This window comes from Watersipora subatra, chromosome 7, assembly GCF_963576615.1.
Source record: "Watersipora subatra chromosome 7, tzWatSuba1.1, whole genome shotgun sequence".
NCBI lineage: Eukaryota > Metazoa > Bryozoa > Gymnolaemata > Cheilostomatida > Watersiporidae > Watersipora > Watersipora subatra.
The window spans coordinates 55683687-55710853 of record NC_088714.1 but is presented as its reverse complement, the minus strand read 5'-3'; the positions used below and the strand labels follow the sequence as shown (position 1 = coordinate 55710853).

General features: G+C 34.5%; 1 protein-coding gene across 3 annotated transcripts in view; it reads left to right on the top strand.

The window, feature by feature from the left end:
* LOC137399277 (UNC5C-like protein) overlaps positions 1–27167 on the top strand; it is a 46582-nt gene that overhangs the window by 16158 nt on the left and 3257 nt on the right. For all 3 annotated transcript variants that reach the window (XM_068085310.1, XM_068085312.1, XM_068085311.1), the window contains exons 4-11: positions 6393–6571; positions 8157–8231; positions 11169–11315; positions 15115–15299; positions 15851–16064; positions 20414–20592; positions 24042–24155; positions 25137–25298. In XM_068085310.1, coding sequence (XP_067941411.1) covers positions 6393–6571; positions 8157–8231; positions 11169–11315; positions 15115–15299; positions 15851–16064; positions 20414–20592; positions 24042–24155; positions 25137–25298 — 1255 coding nt within the window. The remainder of the gene's footprint in view (positions 1–6392; positions 6572–8156; positions 8232–11168; positions 11316–15114; positions 15300–15850; positions 16065–20413; positions 20593–24041; positions 24156–25136; positions 25299–27167) is intronic.

The window sequence follows — 27167 nt, the reverse complement described above, 5'->3', positions numbered from 1 at the left end:
GATGATTGCGTAAGTAGGATTACTAAAGGTACGGCGACACGTAACAAATTTTTCATTGGTTCTGAGTTCTGGCCGAAATCACGAAAAACGCAGAATTAATCGGTCGAAATTCACAGAATTATTTGAGCTGTGCATGCCCACCGAGTTCGTCGACGAAATGCTGTTAACAGATTACTGTCAACAAATTACTAGCGCGCGTGATTCTAGCAGCTTTAGCATTTAGTATAGTCCAAGACATGTATCGTGACACGCAATAAAAGTATGAAAGCAATTCAACATAGAAAACACAATGTAACTGCTTGAGTTGCGCTATTCTTGGTGAGCGAGCACGACTCTAGCAAAATAACTTATGTAGTCCGAGAACATAATGCGACACTCAATAAATGTATTACAGAAATTCACCATAGTAAATAAGATGCAACCGATTTGATTGCGCTAAAGATGGCAACATTTTCTACCACAAAACTTTTGCTGCTAAAAAGGAAATACATTTAAAACATAAACAATTTGTAGCTATAGCGTCCAAACAATAAATACATACAATAACGCAACCTAAGCAGTTGCATCGTGTGTACTATGTTGAATTGCACTTATACTTTTATTGTGTGTCATTATACGTCTCTTGGACTATACTAATTGCAAAGCTGCTAGAATCGTGCTCGCTAGCACGATTCTAGCAGCGCAGAATAATTCTGTGTGTTTCAATCATTTCGGGATTACGGTTATAACCAACAAAAAATTTGTTACGTGTAGCGGCACCTTTACTAACTTACCCGTATTTGTCCATAAATCAACACGTTCAACCGAAACTTCAATAGTTTTGGTCTGAAGCATCTGGTCCAGCATTTATAGACTGCCAAATAATTAAAGTAAACAGCAATTAAATGCCACGACATTGACAGCAAATCCGTTTCTAAGTCTGTAACTGACAGTGATTATTAAAGACAATCTCGGTCTATTTTCAGTACAAGAAATTTAGCCCTAAAAGCCTGAGATGGCTGTCACTCTTCGGGGAGTAATCAGCAACGCTCCCAAACATTACTAATAAGTTTGTGAAGGTCGCTGGTTAAGCCATGCTTTTTGTTAGCAGAAGTTCAAACTGAGCAAGTTTCAGGGTTTTAACGCAATCCAGTGCCACCAGAATGGATATTTGTATTAAAATAATGAATGTGAAAAAAGAAGTTGTTTTGGTTACCAACTTGAAAAAGGTGACAGTAATTTTAAAAGGGACGACAGTGATTTTAAAAGTGACGACAGTGATTTTAAAAGTGACTATTCTGACGACAACTTTGTGTGGTAGGCACCCCACTAGTGTGGTAGGACCCCCACTAGCAGAGAAATAATGAGGAATGGATCCCATGGCCTTCCTTATTCTTGATATTCCAAGATGCCCAAATAAAATTGTGATGCTCCATCATAAAAATATACAAAAAAATCAAATCTTCACTTTTGTCTCTTGCCATTATCGGTGTTTTTGCATAAGAAACCAGACTGCTGCGCTTATCACCATAAATATGGAGTCTTAACCATAACTGCCACGAACAGCTTTCATCATTTATTAGGTAAATCAGACATGCTGATTCCTATTTTGTACTCAAAATAAAGATTGGTCTGCTAACTTTCAAAGTCTTGAAGGCTTTTTACAGGGTTTCAATATCGGTCTCTTAAAAACACAATCGATACAACAAGCTCTTTTTACCTGTCATAACTTTCGCTGTTTTGAATTACCTACAAGTTGAAAGGAGAGACTAAACTGGGTAGATTTAAAAATAAACTTTTAAGTCAGATCTGGAAGATGCCCAAATATGGTTGAAACCATAATTTTCCATCTAACAATAACTGATTTAAGTGTTAGTTACAGCCACATTTTTCGGAAAGGTGCTGCTAAGGACCTCCTATGTTCTCGATATTATGTTGCTTGTTATTGCTTGCAAGTCGCAGCAATGTACAAGAAACCGAATTCTTAGTTATTTTATTGTCAGCTCGTTGAACAAGATATGAGACGCCAGAATCGCTACCTCATCTATATTTTATTTTTGCAACATTTTTATCAGATTACTCCATGGTAGAATAATAGGAGATGCTTCTTTGATAAACCAAGTACACTGTGAGCCTGTCCATGACATACCTTTGATTGACAAAATGTTGATATACAAGGAAGTCAGCACAAATATAGACATGAGCAGGTATTGTGTCAGCAACATTTTATCGTAGTTGTTTGACGTAATTGTTGTGATTAGATCTCTAAGATCGATCTTGTCGAGAAAGCATGACTCATGAAAAAAGCCGATACCAGAGTTAGTCGCAATGCTGAAAAGCCAAAAATTTTAATTAACCAAATATTGAACTCTTTCGCTATCAAAGAAGTACAGACCGTAAGCCGATGTATTGGCTAATCAATAGTGTTTCACTTTTATTTTCATTACGAAGCCTACACATTAGCTAGGCTAATCAAACTCTGTCTCCAATGTAACAACCTTGTTGCCAATCCCGTGCACCAATCAAAAATCTTTTTGCTAAGCAATTCCACTTCTACTTATTTTTCAAAACGGGAAAACCAGATCGCTATTGTCATGGCAATAAGAAAGTCACCGTGTTTGTTTAATGCAAAGGAAGCGTCAGAGATTATTTGAGAGTTGAGTTCACTAAAGATTTTGTACTTATCTTGTAGAGAATTTTGTTCTTAATAATATGCAACTTACAGGAAAACAATATCTGCATTGATTATCGGGATATTGCATAAATACTAGTGGTATATCAAATTTCCGAAAATTCGTTTGAATTAATTGCGTCAGAATAGCGATGTTAGTTAGCAAAAGAGTTAATCAACCTGGTAAAACTAAAGAAAACAAAGCAAAACAAAAATATAAAGCTATTAAATTCAGCTTTACATTCTTCTAACCTTGACATGGTTCTGGCAAAGATATTACATTCTTCATAGCTTAAACATGACATCATGAGCCAGTTAATAACAATCGATCTTATTGCATGTCGTGAACCAACTGGCACATATTCTAATTTGAAGTTTTATCAAGACGATTTCGAATCCCATTCGACGCCATATTTTTCCCAACATCTAATCGTGGCTTTCGACAAACGAACAAACAAAAGAACAGACGGACAGACACGGCTCTTATAGCAGAGACCGACCTTTTTGCTATCTGCTCTGGTTGACTGTCACAGCTATGCAACTTATAAATGGTTCTTTAGGCTCACCAGCTGCCTTTTCAACTAACGTGGAATGGATAACACAACTCCTAGCGTAATTTGTACCTCATTTGTTCCAAATAACATTGTGTATTTGCATTAGAGTCATATAAATTTTTTGAGTAGTAAATTGATCTATGATGTTGCAAGATATGCAAATTTTAGTATGGACTTGCCGGTTTGGAAAAACTTTCCTTCCTTTTATTAAAATAATGGAATGTAAGCTGGCCTATGAAATATCTTTCAAAATTTAAAAAGTGGAAATGTTGGTAAAATATTTAGCAGACGTAGCTAACTCTGTCAACAAGTGATGAATTACCAAAGAAAAACGCTGACCACAGAAATAATTTCAGGAGCATTGCAAAAGAGGTTACTTTCTGTGAGTTTGTGTCCTATATTCATGATAATTCTGTTTGTCAACTCTAACCTGCCATTATAAATAATACATTTTTAAAATATTTTCGCGTTACCTGAAAAACTGGAACATGGACATCCTATTGCTGAATTTTTTTCAGTATCCCAGATATGAGTTTAACTGGCCCTTACTCAGCTGCACTCAAGTGCACCTTAGTGTCATAAGTGCCATAACTGATTACACGACTACTAGGACAGTGACTAGGTGAATCCTAGGTCAGCATTCTTTGAACTAAGGAATCCTCTACATTATTGCAAGCCTTCATCTCTTATTAGGCTTTTGCTGGTTTTTAAAACTTTCCTCTTATTTGACGCTGTCTCCACTTAACCTTGACCTTTTCCTAGCTTTGACACCCAAACTCCTTACCACAAAATAAATATTTTTATAGTAAATGCTTTTTTACACTGAATCTTGGACTCACTCTGCTCTGTGGGCGTGTATATTTAAGTGATTTAAATATAGCTGCCAATGCAATTATCCTTCGTTTTTTCGTGACGACATTTTATCGCTGTCGGCCATCTTTATAGATAATTTTATCGTTAAAAACACGAAGCTTTTGCAATGATAATTTTAAAACAATGTTTTTGTTTGCAATTTTTTTATTATAGTATCAAAACAACACTAAAAAGTACTAATAAATCAAAGAAAAACGATCGTTTTCTACAAATATGGCGGCTTTTTCATGAACGAGCGCATGTGCAAACGACTTGATGGCGTCAAAAAAAACGATGGATAGACAGAGATAATTTGGAGCAATTTAATCTTTACTATAATAAGAGCCGTGTCTGTGCATCCAAAATGACGGTTGAGGGTTTGAAAAAACATCATATCACACAGGGTTCGAACTCACAACATTCAGCATTGTAAACTGACACTCTAACAACTGCGTCAATCAACTACCTTACCATATTTTGGAATGATTGCACACATAATTATTACACCTAATGATCTCTCTCGTAGCAGTCTGGTGCACCAGATTGCCAGGTACTAGTACTACTTGAAGATGGACTTACACAAAAATTTAATCGATTTTATCAGAAATTGTCACTATTTTTCTACTGTTTGCGGTTGTTTTTAATGTTTCGGGTGCTCTGAGTGCCAAAATGTTTTAAGATTAAAATCAACAAAACTTGATTGCGGTTAAAACGCTCAGAAAGAAAAAAAATAAGTGCAAAATGACATCACAATTTGCTAGCGTTTCTACATGTATAGTTGATAACAGCTTTTGCTTTTACGTTGCTGCGTTACCCTTCCCTAATCTGTCGGTCTCTTTGAAACTACGAATGTCATAATCACACTCTTGCTTGATCTGAGTGTTTTAACTGCCATGAAGTTTTGTCGATTTTAACCTTGAAACATACTGGCGATCAGATCACCTCAAACATCAAAAACAATCGCAAATGATATAAAAATACTGATGATTTCTAATCAAATCTACTGAGATTTTGTGCAAGTTCTTATGTAAAAACGCTGTCAGAGTAAAAAGAACTAAAAGAACTGCTGTCACTGTACAACACAATTTTATGAGCTTGTTTAATGCAAAAAAAAGAAAATGTGATGTTTCCCTCTTACTTAGGCTGTAATAAGAAATCAAAGCCATGTTTAAGCTTATTGGGAAAAATACTATTTTTACAAGCACTAAAGTTACTGCCAAGTTTGAGTTGTGTAATGCCAAAAAGGTAATGACATCGCCAGCCATTTATAAGATCAATGACCTGTTGAAAATGTACAACCGCTTAAGCCAGTCAGTAAGGAAGTAGTGGTGGACCTACATGTGCCTTTTATCAATTACTATTTCCATGGTATCTCTATTATATATACTAGTAACCTGCCAGTGTCATGGGAGACCATCAGGTGTGCAGATAAAGTGTTGTTGGGTATAAGAATCTCCACAACTATTATGATATGATGAAATGCGGACAATTAGACTAGCTTTGTAGGTGTCGGACTAGTAAACCAAATGTCATGAGTTCAAATCATCTATGATGCAATATTTTTTTCAATTTCCAAATGTGGTTTTATGCAACTGTCAGATTGATGTCAATCTGACAGTTGTACAATGTACTTAAATATATTACATAACCAAAAACACTATTATCCCTGTAGATATCCCGTGAAATATAAAGAATCTTATCCAGTTCATCAACAAAAATGTTACCCAAGTTAAAACGTTAAGATATTGATAGACTGTTGATATAGTTAGCTGTTGATCATGGCAATCACGAAATTTTTATGAGGTTCTAAAACTATGACGATTTGGTTTGTCGATAATTTAAACTGGTTTTGTACATGGGACATCCACCAATGTGCTAAGTTCTTTAACTTAAGCGTGTCAAAGGCCAAGGTTGATCAACATATCTCTTCAGTTCCCTGTGAACAGTATCATAGCCTAAATTCTCACATGTTAAATGACCAAAATGCATATTTTATCAATCATTGAATGTATCGATTTTTATTGATCCAATTTGGGTCAAGGACAACGGCTTCCTAAACTGTAGAAAGAATTTAAGTTGAACCCTAGCTAACAGCTCATGAATACTTTTTAAACACGACAACCTTTTCGGGATGAAGAAATTTATCTTCTTAATGTTGCAACAAGATAAATGCTATTGTCTTATGTAAATTGCGTGTCATTCAACTGCAAAAGTGTAAACCTGAATTCCTCACTACCCTGATAATATATATTACCATCAGAAATCATCTTTCTGAATGTATTTGATCTAGCTACTCTAAAGAGGTCATGTTTTCAGACTTGAATGTTTGATTCCAGGTTCACCAAGCAGAGGGTAACAGCCAGCTATCCAGGCATCACCGGAGAGTTGCAAAGAATACATCTCTTTGGAGAACTGTCAAGTGATGATGTCATTGCGCTCAAGGAAGTTATCTCCTCTCATCTTGAAAGTGGTCAGCCTTCCGACACTTCCGATACTGCTCAGGAGAGCACTGGAGGTATAATTACTGATCGATAAAAAGTGATCGATAAAATCGATCGATAAAATCGATCAATAAATCTGATCTCATAGAAAGTTTGCAAATATTTTCTGCTCTTAAATGAACTAGTGAGTTTGGTTTTTCAACTTTTTTCAAATTAGCATGTTAGATTTTTTTTATTTACAAACAAATCCTTGCACTATAAACAATGTTTTGATCATCAATCCATAGAAATTGTTGTTATAAGATCATTGTTTGCATTTTCATCGCTACAAATGTTACAATACTCTAATATCTGTAAATAGTTTCAACAGCAAATCTTTATATTCAATTTAAAAATGTAAACTAACAGGCTACCGTAACAGAATTGCTGTCTTATGACAAAAAGTTTAACAGCTATTAAAGACAACAAAGCACTTAATAACAACTTAAAACAGAGACTTAAGAGTTCACTGAGAGCAGGTTTCTGACTGCTGCGTTAGCTGCAGCAGGTTGACTGAAATCCTTCCACGTTTAGCAGCTGTCGGGTCAGCATGACATATGAATAGCAGGTAGTATTATCTTTTTTTTCTTAAGTTACTTTCATGTATTTTTTTACACAAAAATGACATATTGTTTGTATACATCAGTAATCAGTAAATCAGTAAAGCAAATAAAAAACTTTTTATTCAAAAGCATAGTTGTTTTTTTAGTCAAGAAAATGTGCATTATTGATGGAAACTTCTGGTCTCTCTTAAAACTGACAGCTTATACTCTTGGCAAGTATCCAGAACTGATATCTTCTGAATATTCATCTAAATATTATCTTCTAAATAAATAGTTGGGTGCTTTCAAAAATTATGCTTTAGTTATGCTCACTGATATGGACAGTTATGACCAGAGTCTAAATGTACCCTTCCTTAATGCCGAGGAGCTAAATGTGTTTCTAGATGTTTGCTGTTTAAAATGTTCAAATAGTATCGCTAATCTGCCTGACAATTCATTGCATTCCTACTTCCACAAAATACCACTACAACAAATACCAGACAGCAAAACCATGCCAATATACATTATAGAACAGCGTTATGCAAAAAGAGTTTTTTCTTTCAATACATATAATCTCACTATTATTTGTTGTCTTTTTGTTTCATGGTCTGCGTAAATAAAGTATTATAAAGTTAATATTAATCTATTATCATACATTCTAAATTTTGTTCAAAGTTCCTTGTTTAATACAAGTTTAATTTGACTAAATAAAATAATAACATATAAATGATAAGGGGTCTGACACAGTCACTTCTTTCACTATAGCAATCAGCCGTATGGCTACTTGGATCGGCTAAATAAAATAATAACATATAAATGATAAGGGGTCTGACACGGTCACTTCCTTCACTATAGCAATCAGCCGTATGGCTACTTGGATCGACTAAATTGCAACATTAATTAAACTTTCAGACTATAAAACAGTATATAAATGCCGTTAGAATTGATTAGCATTTAATTTTTTTGTTATCTTAATTAAAAAGATCTCTTCTCAAGGCTCCATCCGGTGGAGTCTCCTAATTTCCCCATTTAATTAAACTTCAATCACTCAGTAACAATAAACATATCTTTGTTTTAGAAGCCAAAGGTCACAGAGATTCCTTAGCCTTGGATGACATCATCATCTCTGGACTAGATCCTACCTTCTCTTTCGGTAAGTCCAACCACAAACGGCTAATGCAGAACTAAGGCTAAAGTAATTTAGTTTTTATTCTTAATACTAATAGATGGGTGCCAACTGACCCAGACTAAATTCTTCTCGGCAAAACAGTAATGACTCAATTTCTGGTCTTTAATGATACACACTTGGTCTGAGGTCAAAAGAGCGCTCACATACAGTCTAGACTGTTCATTCAATTCAACTAACCAATAAGAGTTAACCTTTGGTATATTAAAAATCTTCATACCTGTTGTCTCCATGAGTCATTTATACGTCTCGCTGCCATTACAGCAGAACTAAGGCTTCACCAGAGGTCTTATAGTTGGCAAATCTCCTTGCAGCTACCAGTTTTGAAAAAAAGGCTTTTGGATGTGCAACTTTAAAGTTTTAAAAGCTGTAGTCAAGTCTGATTCATAGGCCTAATGATTGTTGTTCACATGTAAAACTGTCAGACATCAGACCTATGACCAGGCGCATAGGCGTGAATCATGCACGATACAGACAGTTAAAAAATTTTAACTGTCAACAAGTGTCTCACAACAACTACCTACTATGAGTGTCAAGTGTAAAGCTTGTATTAGTCACTGTAAAGGTCCGGCCACACGTAACGAATTATTCGTTCAATCTGACCGAATTCACGAATTTCACAGAACTCACAGATTTATTCGGCCGAATATCCCAGAATCGTCTGAGCTGTGCGTGCACACCGAATTCGTCAACGAAACGCTTTTAATTGGCTAACCAATTTTTTTAGCGAGCACGATTCTAGTAGTTTTGACAAGTGCTATAGTCCAAGACACGTACGACGACACACAATAAAAGTATCACCGCGATATGACTTTATACATACGATACAACTGCCTATATATGGACTATTGTTGGTTCTCTCTCGTTGGTTCACCATGGCAGGAACTACTCATCGTGTATCCAGTATTTTATTTTAGATGTTTTAGAAGCTATAAATTGTTTCTTTTTCAATAATAATTTCTTTTTATGCAGCAAAAGCTCCGTCGCAAAAACAGTCGCTATCTCTAGCGCATATAGGCAGTTGCATCGTATGTATAAAGTCATATCGCGGTAATACTTTTATTGTGTGTCGTCGTACGTGTCTTGGACTATACCCCTTGTCAAAGCTACTAGAATCGTGCTCGCTAAAAAAATTGGTTAGCCAATTAAAAGCGTTTCGTTGACGAATTTGGTGTGCACGCACAGCTCAGACGATTCTGTGATATTCGGCCGAATAAATCTGTGAGTTCTGTGAAATTCGGGAATTCGGTCAGATTGAACGAATAATTCGTTACGTGTGGCCGGACCTTAAGACTGGTGCAAACGCAATACAGACCATTGGTTCACTGATTAGTGCAGGCATATAAACCTTCACTCATCTGTAACATATACCTGCTGGAGCTCTCACAAACACTGAGCTAGTTTTCCATGCCAACAGCAGCATTTGATAATATCATTGCTACAGTAGCTGCTTTAGCAGTCTTCCACCTGATATTCATTCTCTTTACAAATAAAGGTATTTTAAGCACTATTTGTCAAACTATTTATTTAATTTCATTGACAGACTGTCGCCCTTTTTTCTTAATTTGTTACGATTTTTGTTTGGCATAATTTGGAAACTATTTTGCTTGAACTCAAATTATAAAGTATTATATAATATTTATTCTACTTCTAATGATTTTTAGGTACATCTGTATTTCTTTTCTCTTTGAAGTATGGTAGAAAAAACTTGTTGATTAAGAGTTGCGAATACATGTGCCTCATGATAATCGGAGCGTAGATTATGTAGTAAACAGTGCAGACACTAAATTAACTTGTAAATGCACGAAGTCTGTGAAAATTTAGCGTTTTTTCGTTTTCGAGAATTTTCTTGTTTTCGTAGTTCGTGTTCAGAGCATCATTTTATGACAATGATTTGGTACAACATCAAGTACTGTAGATAACCATCATATTTACCACTAATAACTAGCAAACGATATTCTAGAAAGATTTCAGCAAATAAAATTGATTTTCCGATTCGGCTGAGAATACAGTAGAGCTCCTATAACATAAATAATCCATTCCAAGAACGTTTACGTTATAGGGAATTTACGTTAAAAGCACAGTAAATACATGTAAATTGCCTAATCCATTCCAAGATCTTTCCAAACTCACCTCTTTGGCCATGCAAGAAGGAAAAAATTCACTCAACTCTTTTAATTTGTCAGCTGTACCGAAACTACAAAATTATTGATTTGCATAAACAACTTTCTCCTTTTTATGATCAACCTCACTGGTTTTATAGACCATGATTGCGGTAAATATACAACAACTTAATAGGGACTGCACATTTTCGACGCTCATTTACAAGGATTTGCTTATTTTTTCTGAACAGCGAAGTCTACTCTGCAAAGTATGACTAATATCAAATATTTGGTACGTCTACAATAAGACAAAAAACAATATATTTTACTATAAAAAGCAGTTTTACCTATCACTATCCTAGAGGTCAAGGTTAGGATAAAGATAATTTTTTGGCAATACTCCAACTCGTGACATTAAGACTGATAGACCGACGCTGTAACACCTGAGCCAATCATGGCCTTTGTATTTATGAACAATTGCGCAGCTATCCTATTCGATTTTTTGTTGACACATTTAACGATTTACAACGACGAACTAGAATGGCACGAAAGCTATATATAATGATATACAGAAGGCGTCTTTTCTCTTGCAATTGCGGCAAAATAAACTAACATTCAAATTGAATTGGAAAACTCACCACACTTGGCACTTTACGTTATATGAAATGTTTTAAGTTGTAGGAAGCAAAAATGTCTCAGATATTTTGTAAGTTATCTGGAATTTATATGTTATAGGAGCGCCTACTGTACTTGATACCATAAAATGAATGCAATATCATTTCTGTTGTTGTATCTTGTGCAGAGAATGAAGCCTACAAGAGAGATGAGTACGAGTCGGCCCACATGAATGGCACTCACAAGCGAAGAAACCAGGTTAAGAAAACACTTTCAGCTCTGAGCAATAAAGTGAAGCTGAATATCAGACCACAGGACAAACCATTGTCTAAATGTGAGTGGAAGACATTTGTGTAAGCAGCTCACATAGTTAGTGTATCGATAGTATCATCAATATAATATAAATATTGACATCATAACGAATCTCAGCAGCGAAGATTTATAGGGAAAACTCTTTAGGCTATCTATTTCAAAAAAATCGATCAAATAATTTCTAATAAAACCAGACAAAAGATTTTTATTGTAAAGTTCCTAACTGTTTTCAACACCTCCGAAAGCTTTAAAAGTGTTTTCCTACAAAGCTTGCTTTCATAATTTTAACGCCTTTATTTGAAAGTAGTCAATAAGTTACTTAGATGTAAATTATTGTCTTCTAATCTATAAAATTGTTTTAAACCTATTTTATGGAGAAGATATTTAAATAGTTACTTAAAAAAATAGTTATTTAAATGGTTGTCATGGTGAGAAAGGAAAGTTGAAGACTTGTGTATTAACTTGCTTTTTGATTTTTGACTGAAATTTTAAAATACAAAAACATTTTTATTCTTTTCACATAGAATTCTCTCGGCTCACATTTCTGAACCATTTAACAAGAACATTTGTTTTATAATTTGAATGTTTTAATAAAAAGTTGCCTTAAAAGGTAATTACCACAATACAATGAGTTGACTGCAGCTATTCTACAGTGAGTGAACATAATAGTATTAAAGGTTAACTGACAGCATCTTAAAATTATATCTATTTGCACTAATATAATAATGGTATTTCATTTTTCAATAGTGATTTTGATGTTAGAAAAACATAAAACCAGTTTTGGAGACAAAAACACTCATGATGCAGCCTGTTACGTAAGGCAGTCGTTTTTAGATATTCTAAATTTTAATATAATAACTTTATAGTGTCACAGCTGTTTCTGTCTGTTTCTGTATTTTGTAAAGAACCTTTCTGCCCATTTACATGACTCAAAAATGTTAATAAAACGTGGTATTTAGCAAGATTACACCAAAATGTTATTAAAACCTTAATTTGTAATGTTATTTGCTGCTGTTAATGCAATAAAAGTTGTGCTGTCGGCTAACCTTCAATTACTATATCATGAAAATAACTTAGTGAGTGAGATTCATTAGTTAGTTGTATTAATTTATTAATTACGAGTTTAAACGAATTTAGTCTACTCATGACCTCAGTAATTGAGGGTAGTTTTATTTGATTTAAACAAATATCTTCAACAAAGTAATTACCGGTCATTTATTACTAAAATTGACATATAAAAGATAACTCCACTTTTATGGGCACGCATAGACTTAGATACGCGTAGAACTATGTAAGTGTACGCTTATAAATGAGTTTTTAAATTGTGTCATGGTTACTGAGGCCTTCCAGGTATGTGTAGGGCAAAGAATTTGAAGGCCCGCTTAAGAGAACTGCTGATAAAGTTGCAACTGGCAGCTATAGAACTTTATTAACTCTATTAAATAACTCTATTAAATAACTCTATTAACTATTATTATATTTATAAGTCAAACTAGCTGTTGCTGTCTAGAGGGTATCTGATGCTCATGTTGAATGGACTGAAAAAGCAAAAAACCTCAGTGAAGTTTTCTTTACAACGTTTGGCATGAAGTTCCTATTTATAGTTCCTATTTATAATAATACCAGCCCAAGCTGTCTATAGAAGTTAATAGGTCAAGACTATTTTTAACTTTATTAAATGAAAAATTAATTGTGGCAGATTATCTCTTCCTTTGTTTTTTAAAAAGCCAAAGGTCTCGTGTTAGCCAATGACACGCAAGCAATACACAAGCAATACACAAGCAATACACAAGCAATACACAAGCAATACACAAGCAATGCACAAGCATTACACAAGCAATATACAAGCAATGCACAAGCATTACACAAGCAATACACAAGCAATACACAAGCAATACACAAGCAATACACAAGCACTACACAAGCAACACGCAAGCAATAGCATTAGGAACAAAATCCTGGATGTTTGACATCCAAAGTTTTATCAAATATATCAGCGCATCAATTCCTATAAAGAATACTTCTTATAAAATACTTATAATGGAATAGGAGTTACTGTCCTGTCGATAGCATTAGTACCTAACACTATTCCTGCCAGTGTGAGGGAACTCACACTAAATCTCAATTGACCAAGGTGCAAGCTGACGTCAGTTTTATTGCAAATATTTTCAGTCCATGAAGAGTTATGAAGGAAAAAATCACATGCAGGAATTTAACCAAACTTAAGAATGAGCAGAAGGAATAACTATCAGGTCTTTGAAATGTGTTCAACTAAAGGATGAAGACAACTGTTTCCGGGAATAGCTTACGCTGCCACTTTGGATAATAAAGTGCTTGCGGGGTTAAAGAAAATTAATCAAGCTTGACCTTGGAATTACTGACGCCCTTATAATGACAAACCCATTTCTGTAATTCAAAACTAAAATGCGAAATTACGTGACAAGTTTCCTGTGACAGTCATTAGCAAACAAAAAGTAACTGAATGCATATTGTATTTGTTTGTTCCTGCAAAGTTAGCTCAATCTAAAAAAACTCAAATTGATTATAGTAAATACCTACCTCTCAGAGAAAGTTACCTGGAGCTTTTTTACGGGTCTACATACTTTGGACTGACATAACATAGCACTTGTGGTTGATGCCCTTCCAGATACCACTAATGGTTCCTGCGTGACTTCAACTACCGACCTACTGACCACGAGTCAGCACCCTAGCCACTGCATCACAGCTGCTAAAATAAGCTATATATAGCACATCTGGTAAATCTATTCGATTTAATCATTAGTTGCAGCTCCAATGCTAAAGAGAGCAACAGGGAACTAAATGAATGTTTTTAGTTGAATAAGGAAGTGCCGCTCAACAAGGATGTAAATGCGGCAGGAACTAGTAGTTGTTTTGAGTAACACATACTCAGTGTCAAGTGACTACCAGCCAGACACGAGTATCTTAATGGTAGTCCTGTACTTATCTGTATCCTTGGAGTTGGCTTCTAATTACCCCTTACAGCAATATGCATTTGAAACGGTACTTACTCCATCAATGATCCGTGAACGAACCCAATAAAATTTTCATTACAAACCAAACGCTTTGTTATGAAGGGAAGTGTTCAGTTGTCATGTCGTAGCCTAAAAACATTAAAATATTCATAAAGATTTGGGCCCATCTCAGTTATTGTTCACCAAGGTGTACTCTAGTCAAGGTGAAACTAATATATTTATTCTAAAACTATGAAGAGTTCATGATTGTTATCCCAATACATCATGTGTAGCCATATAGAGTACCCCTTACATATAGAAAATCTTTAGACATCCATTATATGCTGAGGTTTTTGATCATGTGACTTTCTTATTTTTTGCCTATGAATTGTGATTCATGACTAAAAAACAATTTTATTTTTAAAACACAATAGTTATTGCACTTTTTGGTATTAATAAATTACTGAAAACTATGAACCAATTTTATATTGCTACTTATACTTTTCGGACGCTGTTTGCTTCTCTGCCAGTTTTTTGTATATGCTGACAGTAAATGCTGATGACAGTATATGCTGGCAGTATATGTTGACAGTCTATGCTGACAGTATACCTGACACTATATGCTGACGGTATATGCTGACGGTATATGCTGACGGTATATGCTGACGGTATATGCTGACGGTATATGCTGATGGCATATGCTGGCGATGTATGTTGATGGCATATGCTGACAAGATATGCTGGCAGTAGGCGCTCTTTAATTTTTGGAGTAAACAGGGAGTATACAGATACTCATAGAAGCTGCCTATTCTACTAGCCATGAAAGCTCAACAACCTTCCATATTTTAGTGAGCGACATTGGAAGCCTGGTGGGATGCTCTACCTACACCAGCTGCAAGTCTGCAGTGATTGGACAATCAGGAGGGGAAATGGTTTTGTCTAGCGGAGTCCAGCTCACCATACCTCCTCATGCTCTTCATGAGAAGGTCGAGGTTATACTTGGTGTTACCTTTGACCCTAAACATCTTCCACAGGTACGTATAAGACTGTTGTAGATGAGTCGCTTGTACTATCATGCTTTCATAGTGCGAGTCAGTCTTACCTTCTGAGGTGACCTTTTTTTGGAAAATTTACAGGTTTTTAGTACCAATAATTTAAATAAAATTAAATGTATCTGATAGCAGTTTTAAAAGATTTTGTGTACTGAATAATCTATGTACTATAAATAAGTTCCTCTTTGTCATTGCGCATGTCTTTTATTTTGTGTAAACACTTTGTGTTTACAAATTTTTTTTCCTTAGAAAATTTCGGAAAAGTTTGGAAAATTCCAAACTTCACATGCATATTCTCTGTGCCTTACGCCAGGTCGCTAAAATATTTGAATTTAAAATTCCATCAGGTTACTGAAGACCAGCCTCTTGAACACCAACATGCAGACTATCTGATTGGAAATAATAAATCCAGGCATTTCCAAGTTTACTGCTAGTTTTGAATAAAAAAGTTGTTTTTAGCTATATTTTAGAAGCATGTCAAACTAGTTAATCAGACGCATAGCGTTTTCTTAATAAGTTTTTTGATTTTGTAGCTCTCAGAGGAGGAGGCTTTACTGACACCTGTTATATTCTGTCAGCCGAGTGGCACAGAATTTAAACAGCCTGTGACCCTCACCCTTCCTCACTGCGCCGCGCAAATACAAGATAGCTGGAAGATAAACATTTTGGCTAGCGAGACGGATGTCGAGTCACCCGAGACAGACTGGAAAGTCTTACAGATTGGTGGCTATGAGTCTCGGTTGATAAGTGAGTTAGTTACAGTATATTTTTGATTCCAACTTCCAAAACATTTTTAATTTACTTTCTAGCCTGTGTCTTATTCTTTTAGACTTTACACAGATGCTATTCTGATAAAAAAGTATCTATAAAATAAAACTTTAATTTATCAGTAAAATAACAAATTGGTTGTAAGTTATCTGTCCACGATATCCTTAACTCTTTCGCTACGACCAGCCCCTTGGGGTTTCACTCTCAACTTTCACCTCCAAGGGCTCGGCAAAAAAAGCACGTTTTGGCCGTTGTTTCTTTGGAGGCCAGGCATTCTGGAGTGTTTTCATAAAAAAAGAGTATATTTTTTAGCTTAGTGCAGTGGTTGGGGGCCAAACCTGTCTCATTGAGTTCCACACAAGGAATAGTCATGGGCCAAAAAATGGGGCAATTAATCCATGGTGATGACGTAATAAGGGGTAGTTTTTTAGTAATGTGTAATTCAGTGGAAAAGGTGCGTTTTATAACATCTCAGACTGGCCCTTGGGAATGAATAGAAGAGAGTGAAACCACTGGGGATGAGCCGTGTAGTTCGGCTCGGCAAAGCATTTCTTTATGGCCGAGAGCTGCATGATGAGGCCTTAGCAGGTTTCTTACAAATCATTTCTAATTAGTGAATAGGTAATAAATTAACCTGTCATAAATGTACTTAAATGAAAGGAAACAGTTATCTGTTTATATGTTTATAACCCTCCTGAGTTTCACTTTGCAAAAGCTTCTTTTTGTTGCAATTTCTTCGTAACAATGACCAGTCGTACTAGACTCATTACAGCCACGAATTTATACCAGTTTTGGGTATGTGAACTTTGGGTGATTTATATTGAACAGTAGTACTACTAAGAGCAATTATTTATATTTTTATCAGTAATAATAATGCCGTAGACTATAATAATATTAATAAGTCGTCAGACTCGTACATGCTCACGGTCATTCCGAAAATGACTGAAAAAGTGTTCATTCCCATTCTGCAACGCATTTGAGGTGTTTTTCATGAGATCAGCTGATGTAAAAATTATGCTGATTAATTTGGAGTACAAATATTTTTTATAGACCATGCGGTTCAAAAGCTATCACATTTTAGATACACCCGTGTCGAATATTAGGTTCTACAGAATACCTAATTTTGTTAGTAATTTTTATGTGATAAAACACAATTAATTACATTTTAAAGAATGCGTAATTTTAGAGATAATTTACAGAATTACATAATTTAAGAAATTAATTTGGTAGTGAAAGACTTAACTACTGAATATTGGTGTACATTCAAAGACTTAACTACTGAATATTGGTGTACATTCAAAGAAAATAGTTGCTGCGGGTCACAACCATCTCTTGTCTCACTTCTTGTCTTCTGCCTCAGGCCCAACTAATGGAAAGGGGGACAATTCCCCCTCCTCCCTACTCATTGCCAACATCCCCGCATCAAACTTTAAGAAAACAGATCAAGAAACTTTGATAGCTACAGGCTGTACTAGCAAACTAGCTGTATCCACTTTGGGTAGAGAGTATTTGATAGTTGAAGAAGTTGTTAGTTAAAGTTTTTTTAGTTTTTATCCATATATGCTTTCCTATTGGCTGATATTATCCATATATGCTTTCCTATTGGCTGCCTCTCTGGGATACCTAAAGAAGTGCAACCACCTAACTATTTGACACCGGCTGATATTGTCCATTTTATAGGAAGTGCTCAAAACATAAGTATTTACTTTGCAGTAACAAACAGCTGATAAAATGAAAGATAGATAAACATAACAATTTGTAAATTTCATGATATGTGATTGTAACAGTGCATTTAAAACTTCTAATTTAGGTTGTTTACATAAAACTGTTGCTGCCATTAAAACGCATAAAATTAAAACGGCCCAACTCAAAGATTAGACACCGGAAGAAAGTTGTCCCTAAAAATTAAACTAAGTACTTACTCTCTAAGCACATCGTACATGATTGCTCCTGTTGTGGGTACACGAGTTCCTTATTCTTCCAGTTGGTCCTATTATTTCTATGAACCATACTTACATGTATTTGGTAGATGCTGGTATGGCATAGCTATACTAGCATAAGATTCGTAATCAGAACTCAAAATGTCGCATTTGTATCACAGTGGCATCTTGATTTCATGCAATTAAATCATTTCAAATAAAAACTGTGAGGTGAGAGTTGAACTATGTTTGGGTCTTTGTGTAGAAAAATCAGCATGTTGTGTGGTTTGGTGGAGGTATGACTAAGGCACTAAAATCTTCATGTTTCAAGCACAGACAACTTCATTTTAGTAATACAAGTTTCCTTGTTGAATTATTTACTCAACTCATTAGAAGTAGCAAAGCCACTGACAGAAAGTAATCGCTATAGTCAGCGCTATATAGCTGATTGTTGGCTAATTATGACCAACACTTAATTCAATGAGCAATGATGTCATTTGCTTTTATCAAAAAATTTTGAAAGATTTTTATTATGAAAGACTAATATTCATTCGATTCTGTCAGCCAAACAATTAGGGGGTGAGTTTCTGTCAAACCTAATGGCTCAAGTATACATTGTTAAGGAATTTAACGCTATTATATGCTAATGTTTATCAGGATTAAAGTGCAATAGCAACAGTTCAAAAGTCGACAAAGTTCACACTGTTTTTATTTGTACTTTTATTAAGTGTATTTAAATATTGTAAAAAAACCACAAGAAAAGACTCCAATGTTTTGCTGTCTTAAAAATACAATAAAGACATTTTTCATTTCATACACTTTCACAAAGTAGTGCATAGGCAGCACTAACTGTGTGCGGTCAGCAGCATTTGAACATTCACTAAAACACAGACTAAGGGAGACAACTCTAAATTATGTTTTGTGGTAAATTAAAATATGGAAAAGTTATTATTGTGAAAAATTTCTGAAATTTGCATGTTTTGATTCTTGTAAAAATTGAAACACTGGCAATTACGAAGAAGCAAACTGAGTGGCAGAGAAAAGTGAATGACGTTCCTGCAAAAAAACTCATTTTTAAATCCTAACATCATTTTTGTTAAATACACTTGGAAATATAACTCGGCATCGATTCGAGATCAACAATTTTAAAGGGCGATTAGGCTATTTGCCTTTTTACGACTTGGTTGTTCCGTCTCCAGACACTTTAAAGATAAGTCGACTAGAGACCTGATTATAACTTGTGTTCTGATAGGTGAGCATGGCATCTTTTGTGAAATATGTAAGTGATGCTGCTGACGCACCTTTGATCTCAATCTGGCAGCAATTTCTACGGCACACTTTAACATTTCTGTCTTGCTAACAAGTAGTTTTCAATGTTAGCTATAGTCAAATATAGCATTTTATTTGTAAAGATTTTTAAGTATAAGTAATTTTAAGAGCTATAATAAAAGTTGGTATTTGCTAAAACAATGAAGCTTTAACTTTTAGTTTTTTGAGTTGCTGAAGAAGGATAAAGACATAGTTTTTACTAGTGTCAAATATTAGAAAATATCGCGTTTCTTTAGAAAGTGGTCATGGCTGATGGCAAGTTATAGTAACAATGAATATTTTACTGTATTCATATTGAGTAATCTCTCCTACGGCGTGGCTTCAGCTATCGAGGCTTTGCTCTATTGCCTATAGCAATAAACTGTCAGTATTGTCCTTAAGGAATCTAGAGTACACGGTCTATTGGTATGAAAATCCCCTAGTAACCAGTTGGTTGATGTCAGCGATAAAAAAATCTTTTTAACTATTGGTTGGTATTTGACCATCCCTCCTCTTTGATCCAAAGAAAACTTGCAATAAGCACTTTCCATCGTTTTGCTATCCCGGGAATTATTGGCTCAAGAATAGTTAGCGTTAACTTTATCTCTTAGATTCACACCACATTTACGCATCGCTGCTCCTTTCACATTGACCCCTTACAGATTTCAGAACTGTATAGGTAATTTATGATATAAGTATGCATGTATACATATTCTAAGATGCATTGTAGTCACAAAAATTAAAACAGCATCTCTGCTGTTAAAGTTATGGCTCATACTGTAAAAAATTAGTTTTAGTTTTGCGAAAATTCCATTTCGCTGGGTCTGAAACACAAAGTAGGATGGATTAATTTATTTATTAATTTATTAACACTGATATTTACATTAATGTACAATTATTATGTATAATTCACAAAGATGTATAATAAAACTTTTATTTAGGGTTATATTTTTGCTGAATATCTTTGATTCAAATATTGAACATCTTATTTGATTGTGCATTTGATATATTTGTATAGAATTGTTTCCACTAACTTATATCTGGGCACAGCAGCTAACTCTTAGTGAGTAGTACAGACCTACATATTGAATGTTTCCACAGACAAACATGAAATCCAACTCTGTGTTAACCACTTCACCATGTACTGCGTGACGGGTACTGCTAAAGACGAAAAGGTAGCATGCAAGCGCAAGAAGCTGATAGCCTTAGCTCCGGAGCAACAGCCAACCTCATTCTCAGTTTATTGCGTCAATGCATATCATCAGAGAAACAGCCATCAGGTACACAGCTGTTTATCACTTGAACGGTACTTGTGCATGGTGTGTAGGTTGTACATATAAGGTAAAAACATCGGCCGAATCTCGACTTGAAAAAAATAGATCTGTTCCAATATTTGCTTCATATATAATCGAGCTGATCGTAAATTTGCCATCAAAAGTAGGCTACAACCATAGTTTTAGCAGCCTCAACTCACTGGAAGGAAGTGAGATGTTGAAACCAATTATGCCAAAAATGTTCAGTATTTATATTGGCAAAAACAAAAAGACAAAAACATGCAAATACAGGTTCAGTTTGAAGTGTAACTAAAGAAGTGTGACTCAGACATCATATCCACCTTGCTAGCATGGTATAGCCTTGCAGTTTAGCAACAAGCTATAGTCATCTTCAATTATGCTGAACTTTAGGTGGCAGCAACCTCAGCTGATATTTTTCAGATACGTATTAAAGATGAACTGGCACAAAATTTTAGTAATTTCATCAGAAAGTATCAACATTTTTTTATTATTTGCGAATGTTTTTGATGTTTGAAGTGACATGGCCATTAGGACGCTTCAAGATTAAAATCAACAAAACTTGATAGCGCTTAAAATGCTCAAAAAACATCTGTGCAAAATGACGTCGCTAGTTGGTATCATTTCGATAGTTGATATCAACTATTGCATTCAAGTTACAGTGTTACCCATCTCTATTCTGTCAGTCTCTTTGCAGCTATAAATTTCATAATCGAACTTTCACTCGCTCTGAGTGTTTTAATCACGAACAAATTTTGTTGATTTTTATCTTGAAACATTCTGGCAGGTAGATAACCTCAAACAACAAAAACAATCGCAAATGATAGAAAAATACCCAAACTTTCTGATAAAATTTACTAAAATTTTGTTTATTTTCATCTTTAAGATAGTTCTGCTGACCCTGAGACTATTTTGACACCCTTTACAAGGTCTTTAGCCTCTTGCAAACTGAGCACTTAAAAATCGCACACCAGTTGCAGAGGTGAACACGTATATAATGAATATTATATGCATTTGAGTGCAATCATATCTCCAGTGTATTCACCTCCATGGGTTAACCCCTAATTAGATTCATGCTAGGAGACTCCTGTCCATGACAGCTAAAACCTTATCAAGCATCACGGTGCTGTTATTGACATTGAAAACATATTTTCAGAGTTTGTAATAAAAATTTCTTGACATAGTAGAATGTGCCACTTGCCATGGTTAGGGATTGACAGATTATTTGGCAAAGCTTTTAAATATTATTCCCACTTTTAAGCCTTTATGCAAATTCTTTTAACTTTCCAAGTTAAAGGATTACGGTATCATTGTTCTCAAGACACGATGACAGGCTACTGACACGCCTTTTCCACATTTTAAAAGCACCTGAAGTATGCCGAGTGAGATCGGTGCACTTGAAATGATTTGAATAGAAAAATCCCTTCTCCCAGCAGTAGAGGCTCGTGAGATCATAAAGATGATGCTGTATTGCCAAGTAGCTGAGAGCTTTGCAGAAATGTCTGAAACAAAAATATTAGTATACACATCCCTTTTTATTTGCATTAGTAATCAACAGAATAATGTTTTTATTTACATGCCAAAACAAAAATGAAAACATAGAAACCGGGATTTACAGGGTGAGTTGAACAAAGGATTTTAAAATATGGTAATGTAATAGTATTGCTAAAGAGTTGGGATAGTGAATTGAAGGTTGTAGTAACAGAAAGTTCATAAACTAAAACATACAATGGTGAATGTAATATGTTGGTGTCACGGAATAAAAACGATGTTTGTCAATGTTTGAGCAATCCATGCTCAATATTATAAAATATTGATAAATAAAGTAAAAATTTATTTTATCGTTTGTGTGGACTTGAAAAGTTTTTAAATACATTGCAATAATTTCTTCACATTTGTACACAAAACCAATTATATATATTATTTAATATGATGTACAGCCATAATTACTGTTATAATCTTATTTGGAAAAGCATCACCAACGTGTAATATTTGGACCAGCAGATATAAAATAACATTTTAACAGATTTATATTTTATATGGTGGTTGTTTTATTTAACGCAGTAACTGCACAACGTTGACCTAATGAAAAACACAAAGACAATGGTGCATTTTCCCGTTCACTACCAAATATTCAAATCAAATCTAATTGAATGACTTCCGCTCCTTATTTAGATATGGAAACTGGTGTAATCAACAATTCTCTTCTCCAGATAAAAAATACTTTGTGTTTATAAGTTGCTGGATATAAATAGTAGTATACAATATTATTATATTATGGTATAATATTTTCCATTACGCCGCATTGTATTATATTTATTATATCATGTTATGGTATATTATGTCATGTCATATCATATTAAATTATCTTTTTTGTATTTCATAGAAATTTGTGTATCTTTAATAGTTTTGCGACTTATATAAAATCCTTTTCGTTACTATAGTATTTTTGTGTGTTTTCGTAGATGTTATGATGAGTACACTATGAATAACTTGGGAATATGAAAAGATTTGTAACTGGTTTGATAAATAGGCAAAAACAAAAACCTATAAGGATCATAACATTGCAAATTTCCCAACTCCTACAACGCAACAAATGATTAGAAAAATAGCTGCAGAGAGTCAAATTTTCAAACCTTTAGTCTCGCCGGTGGTAGCAAGAGTAAAAATAATACCAAACAAAAAATAAGCCATTTATTGTATAAAATATATTTGGTTACATCTATGGTTGTGCTATAAAGTTATCAATGTTTATGGCTAAAATATAGTAACCTAAATGCTTTTAAACAGGCCTAAACTTTATACAGCGAATCTTACAATCAACTAGGTTTTCATGTCCATTGTTCCTTCTCCTGACCAAAACTCCAATTTATTAATTATATGCCCAACACCTTATATAATTTATGTAAAAAAATGCAAATATATTAAATGAGTCATGAAACATTTTGCATTTACTCTCTGTTATTAACTTGTTAATATTTTAAGTAGGACTTGCTCAATGTACTTTTCATCCAATCACAACGGCCAAAGATTTTATGTAAATGCTTTTGAAGGGCGTAAGTTCTCCTTGAATTTGCTATAAGCTTATGAATTGGCACGATTCATTCACTACCATTTATAGTTCTGCTATGAATATTCTGGCTATACTAGGAGACAGATAGGAGAAGCTCTTGTAAGAATATTATTAATATTTGTGTTATGGACCACTTGACACCAAACAGATACCATCAATTATATGATAAAGTACACTGGCCTTGAGATTGTTTTTGTAACTGACGTTAAACTAATTAATGAAGTCTATATGTGAGACTTCTTAGACCGTTGCAAGGAAATAAGATGGTGAGTTTTTTAAAGGAAAGTTCATTAAAATTAACCCTGTTTCTAGACTTCTAGTTTATGATACGAGTGTTCAACTGATGCACCCTCTTTGTTCTCAGACAGGAGATCCTTGCCCCTCAGTCTTGAATGTAGAGTCAAATGGACAATCGATTAAACTTCTCGCAGAAGGACTCTCAGATACCTGCAACCAAAGTCCCAACCCTCTACCACAGGTGTGTAGTGTTAGCCCTCTGTCTATATGTTTGAGGCGAGCTGTTACATAGTGGTCTAGAATGTCTGGCCTGGAAATAACAGGCTAAAGTTCAAGTCCCAAAAAGGCCACTGTTGGTAACAGTAATGATATCCAATCTTAAATTGCTCTCTGTAACTGGGTACATCTCCAATCATCGAGGTTCCCTTACCACTAGACTCAAAAATGTTCTTCCAAGAAAATAAGAACCAATGTTTGTATAATAATGCTCTTAAAACCAAACTGTTTCGGCTTGCAGTAGCAAGCAGACACTGTGCTCCATCTTCGAGATATATTATTTATTATTATTAAAAATATTATTATTGAAAACCTATTAATTATTATATTATTATAACTTATTACTATTATTCTTTAAAACCTGCTCCCAACTTTTCTAGTAAATTATAATATGGAAAGTTACGGTAAGGTTTAGTGAAGCCAGGGAATAATTACCAACCCGCAGAGATGCCTAAAAAATCTTAAAAGTTGCCAGTTAATCTGTTGAAGATAAAAAAGGTTTATTAACTAAAATGAGAGCTTTTCAAGTGTCTTTGTCATTCCTTTTCACCAATCATGAAATACAATTATATTTTATTCATATTTTCAATTAACACTAAACACAATTCATTTCATATGGCGATATATGTAAACAAATTATTTGTGGATGAAAGCAAACCTGAAGTGTAGGCTATTAAGTTATTAATAGCCTACACTTCCATTACACATTTGTCTAATGAAGATATGCATAAAGTTAAGGATTTGAATTACTTGAATAACGCAAAATGATTAGCTTGCTTTTAATAAATATAATTCTATTAGGATGAACATGGAAGCTGACTCCAACTCAATTTCCTAAATTACTATCACTTGTTTTTCATCCTTTTAATTTGCAGTTTTTTGCTGATTTGATGCCTGTTAAAGTTATCTATGGTTAATATTACCAACTGTTTATGATAAACTTTAGATCTCATTTCTGGATGCTTGGCACAATTCCAATTGGCCTGTAACGTTCAATCTCAAAGGAAAAGATTCCAATCACGATGTGTCATGTGACCTCTGTGGATGGCAAGCTGGCACAACTTCTCCTAAATACAAAATCGCTTTGTCTTCCAAATGCAAGTCTCAGGTAAGCTGCGAGCCCTGTTATACAGTACTCATAGCCTGTTGTACAGTACTCATAGCTGCAAAGGTCTCTAGAAATGAAAAAATGTTCTACTATTTTGGAACTGAGGCTCACAAATTAGACGTGAAATTTTTTTAGAAGAAACATACACTAACATCGCTTTTACAGTGTCAGCCCCTTTAACACTTTCAAACTCAACTTTGTTGTATAAAGTAGCAAGCACCCTGATCCTAGAACATATTAACACTTTCAAACTCAACTTTGTTGTATAAAGTAGCAAGCCCCCTGATCCTAGAACGTATTAACACTTTCAAACTCAACTTTGTTGTATAAAGTAGCAAGCCCCCTTGATCCTAGAACGTATTAACACTTTCAAACTCAACTTTGTTGTATAAAGTAGCAAGCCCCCTGATCCTAGAACGTATTAACACTTTCAAACTCAACTTTGTTGTATAAAGTAGCAAGCCCCCTGATCCTAGAACGTATTAACACTTTCAAACTCAACTTTGTTGTATAAAGTAGCAAGCCCCCTGATCCTAGAACGTATTAACACTTTCAAACTCAACTTTGTTGTATAAAGTAGCAAGCCCCCTGATCCTAGAACGTATTAACACTTTCAAACTCAACTTTGTTGTATAAAGTAGCAAGCCCCCTGATCCTAGAACGTATTAACACTTTCAAACTCAACTTTGTTGTATAAAGTAGCAAGCCCCCTTGATCCTAGAACATATTAACACTTTCAAACTCAACTTTGTTGTATAAAGTAGCAAGCCCCCTGATCCTAGAACGTATTAACACTTTCAAACTCAACTTTGTTGTATAAAGTAGCAAGCCCCCTGATCCTAGAACGTATTAACACTTTCAAACTCAACTTTGTTGTATAAAGTAGCAAGCACCCTGATCCTAGAACGTATTAACACTTTCAAACTCAACTTTGTTGTATAAAGTAGCAAGCACCCTGATCCTAGAACCTATTAACAACTTTCAATCTTCTGTGAATGCACTTAGAATAACACAATTCTTTTGAACTAAAGTTGATTCTGCGGTGCCAAGCTTGTAGATTGTTTCAGAAAAGAATAGACATTAAATATTGTAAACAGTTTGTTTTTGGTTTTCTTTTAAAAATGCGATGATTTAGAGATAACCGAAGAAACATAATGGTTGATGTACATCGAGTCTGATCGAGTGTATATCTTCTGATGAACAGAAAAACAAATAGTTTTAGTGTAAAGCTTTTGATGCTGAGGATCAAAAGCTTTTGATGCTGAGGATCAAAAGCTTTTTAGCTAACTTTGCCTAGTTCAGCTATGGCCAAATGGCAGATCTAGATCCGGATCTTTGTAGTTTTTTGTGGATCTTTCAAGTTGACAGTCGAAAATAATTTTTCAAGTGTTTTTTTAAATTTGAATTAAAAGGAATCTTTGTCAACATTTCTTAGAATTTTTATAAATTCATTGTTTTTAGCAATGAATTTTGTAAAAAGCAACCATAGGACACGGTTCACAAATACTCATCTTCGTGAACTTTAAGAGTAGGTAGAAGTAGCAAAAAACCGTGTTTTAATAGTATTATGAAGTCAAAGCCAACTCATCATTTTTCTCACTGATATCAAACATATTTACTGCAGTACATTCATTCACTGATTTATAGTCAAATTATTTATATAAACAAAAAGTTTTCAAATCGTGTTTGAGACCTTGTGTTAAGATGTGCACAAGTAATTGCATGTTTACGTATGGTAAAAATTAAAAGTGCACGTCTTCAGCTTGTTGTGGATCTTTAATTTGTCAGATTTGGCTGAAGTGGATCATGGCCAAAATCATTTGGCTATCCCTGGCCTAGTTGTTATTTTTATTACTAAGAATTTCAACC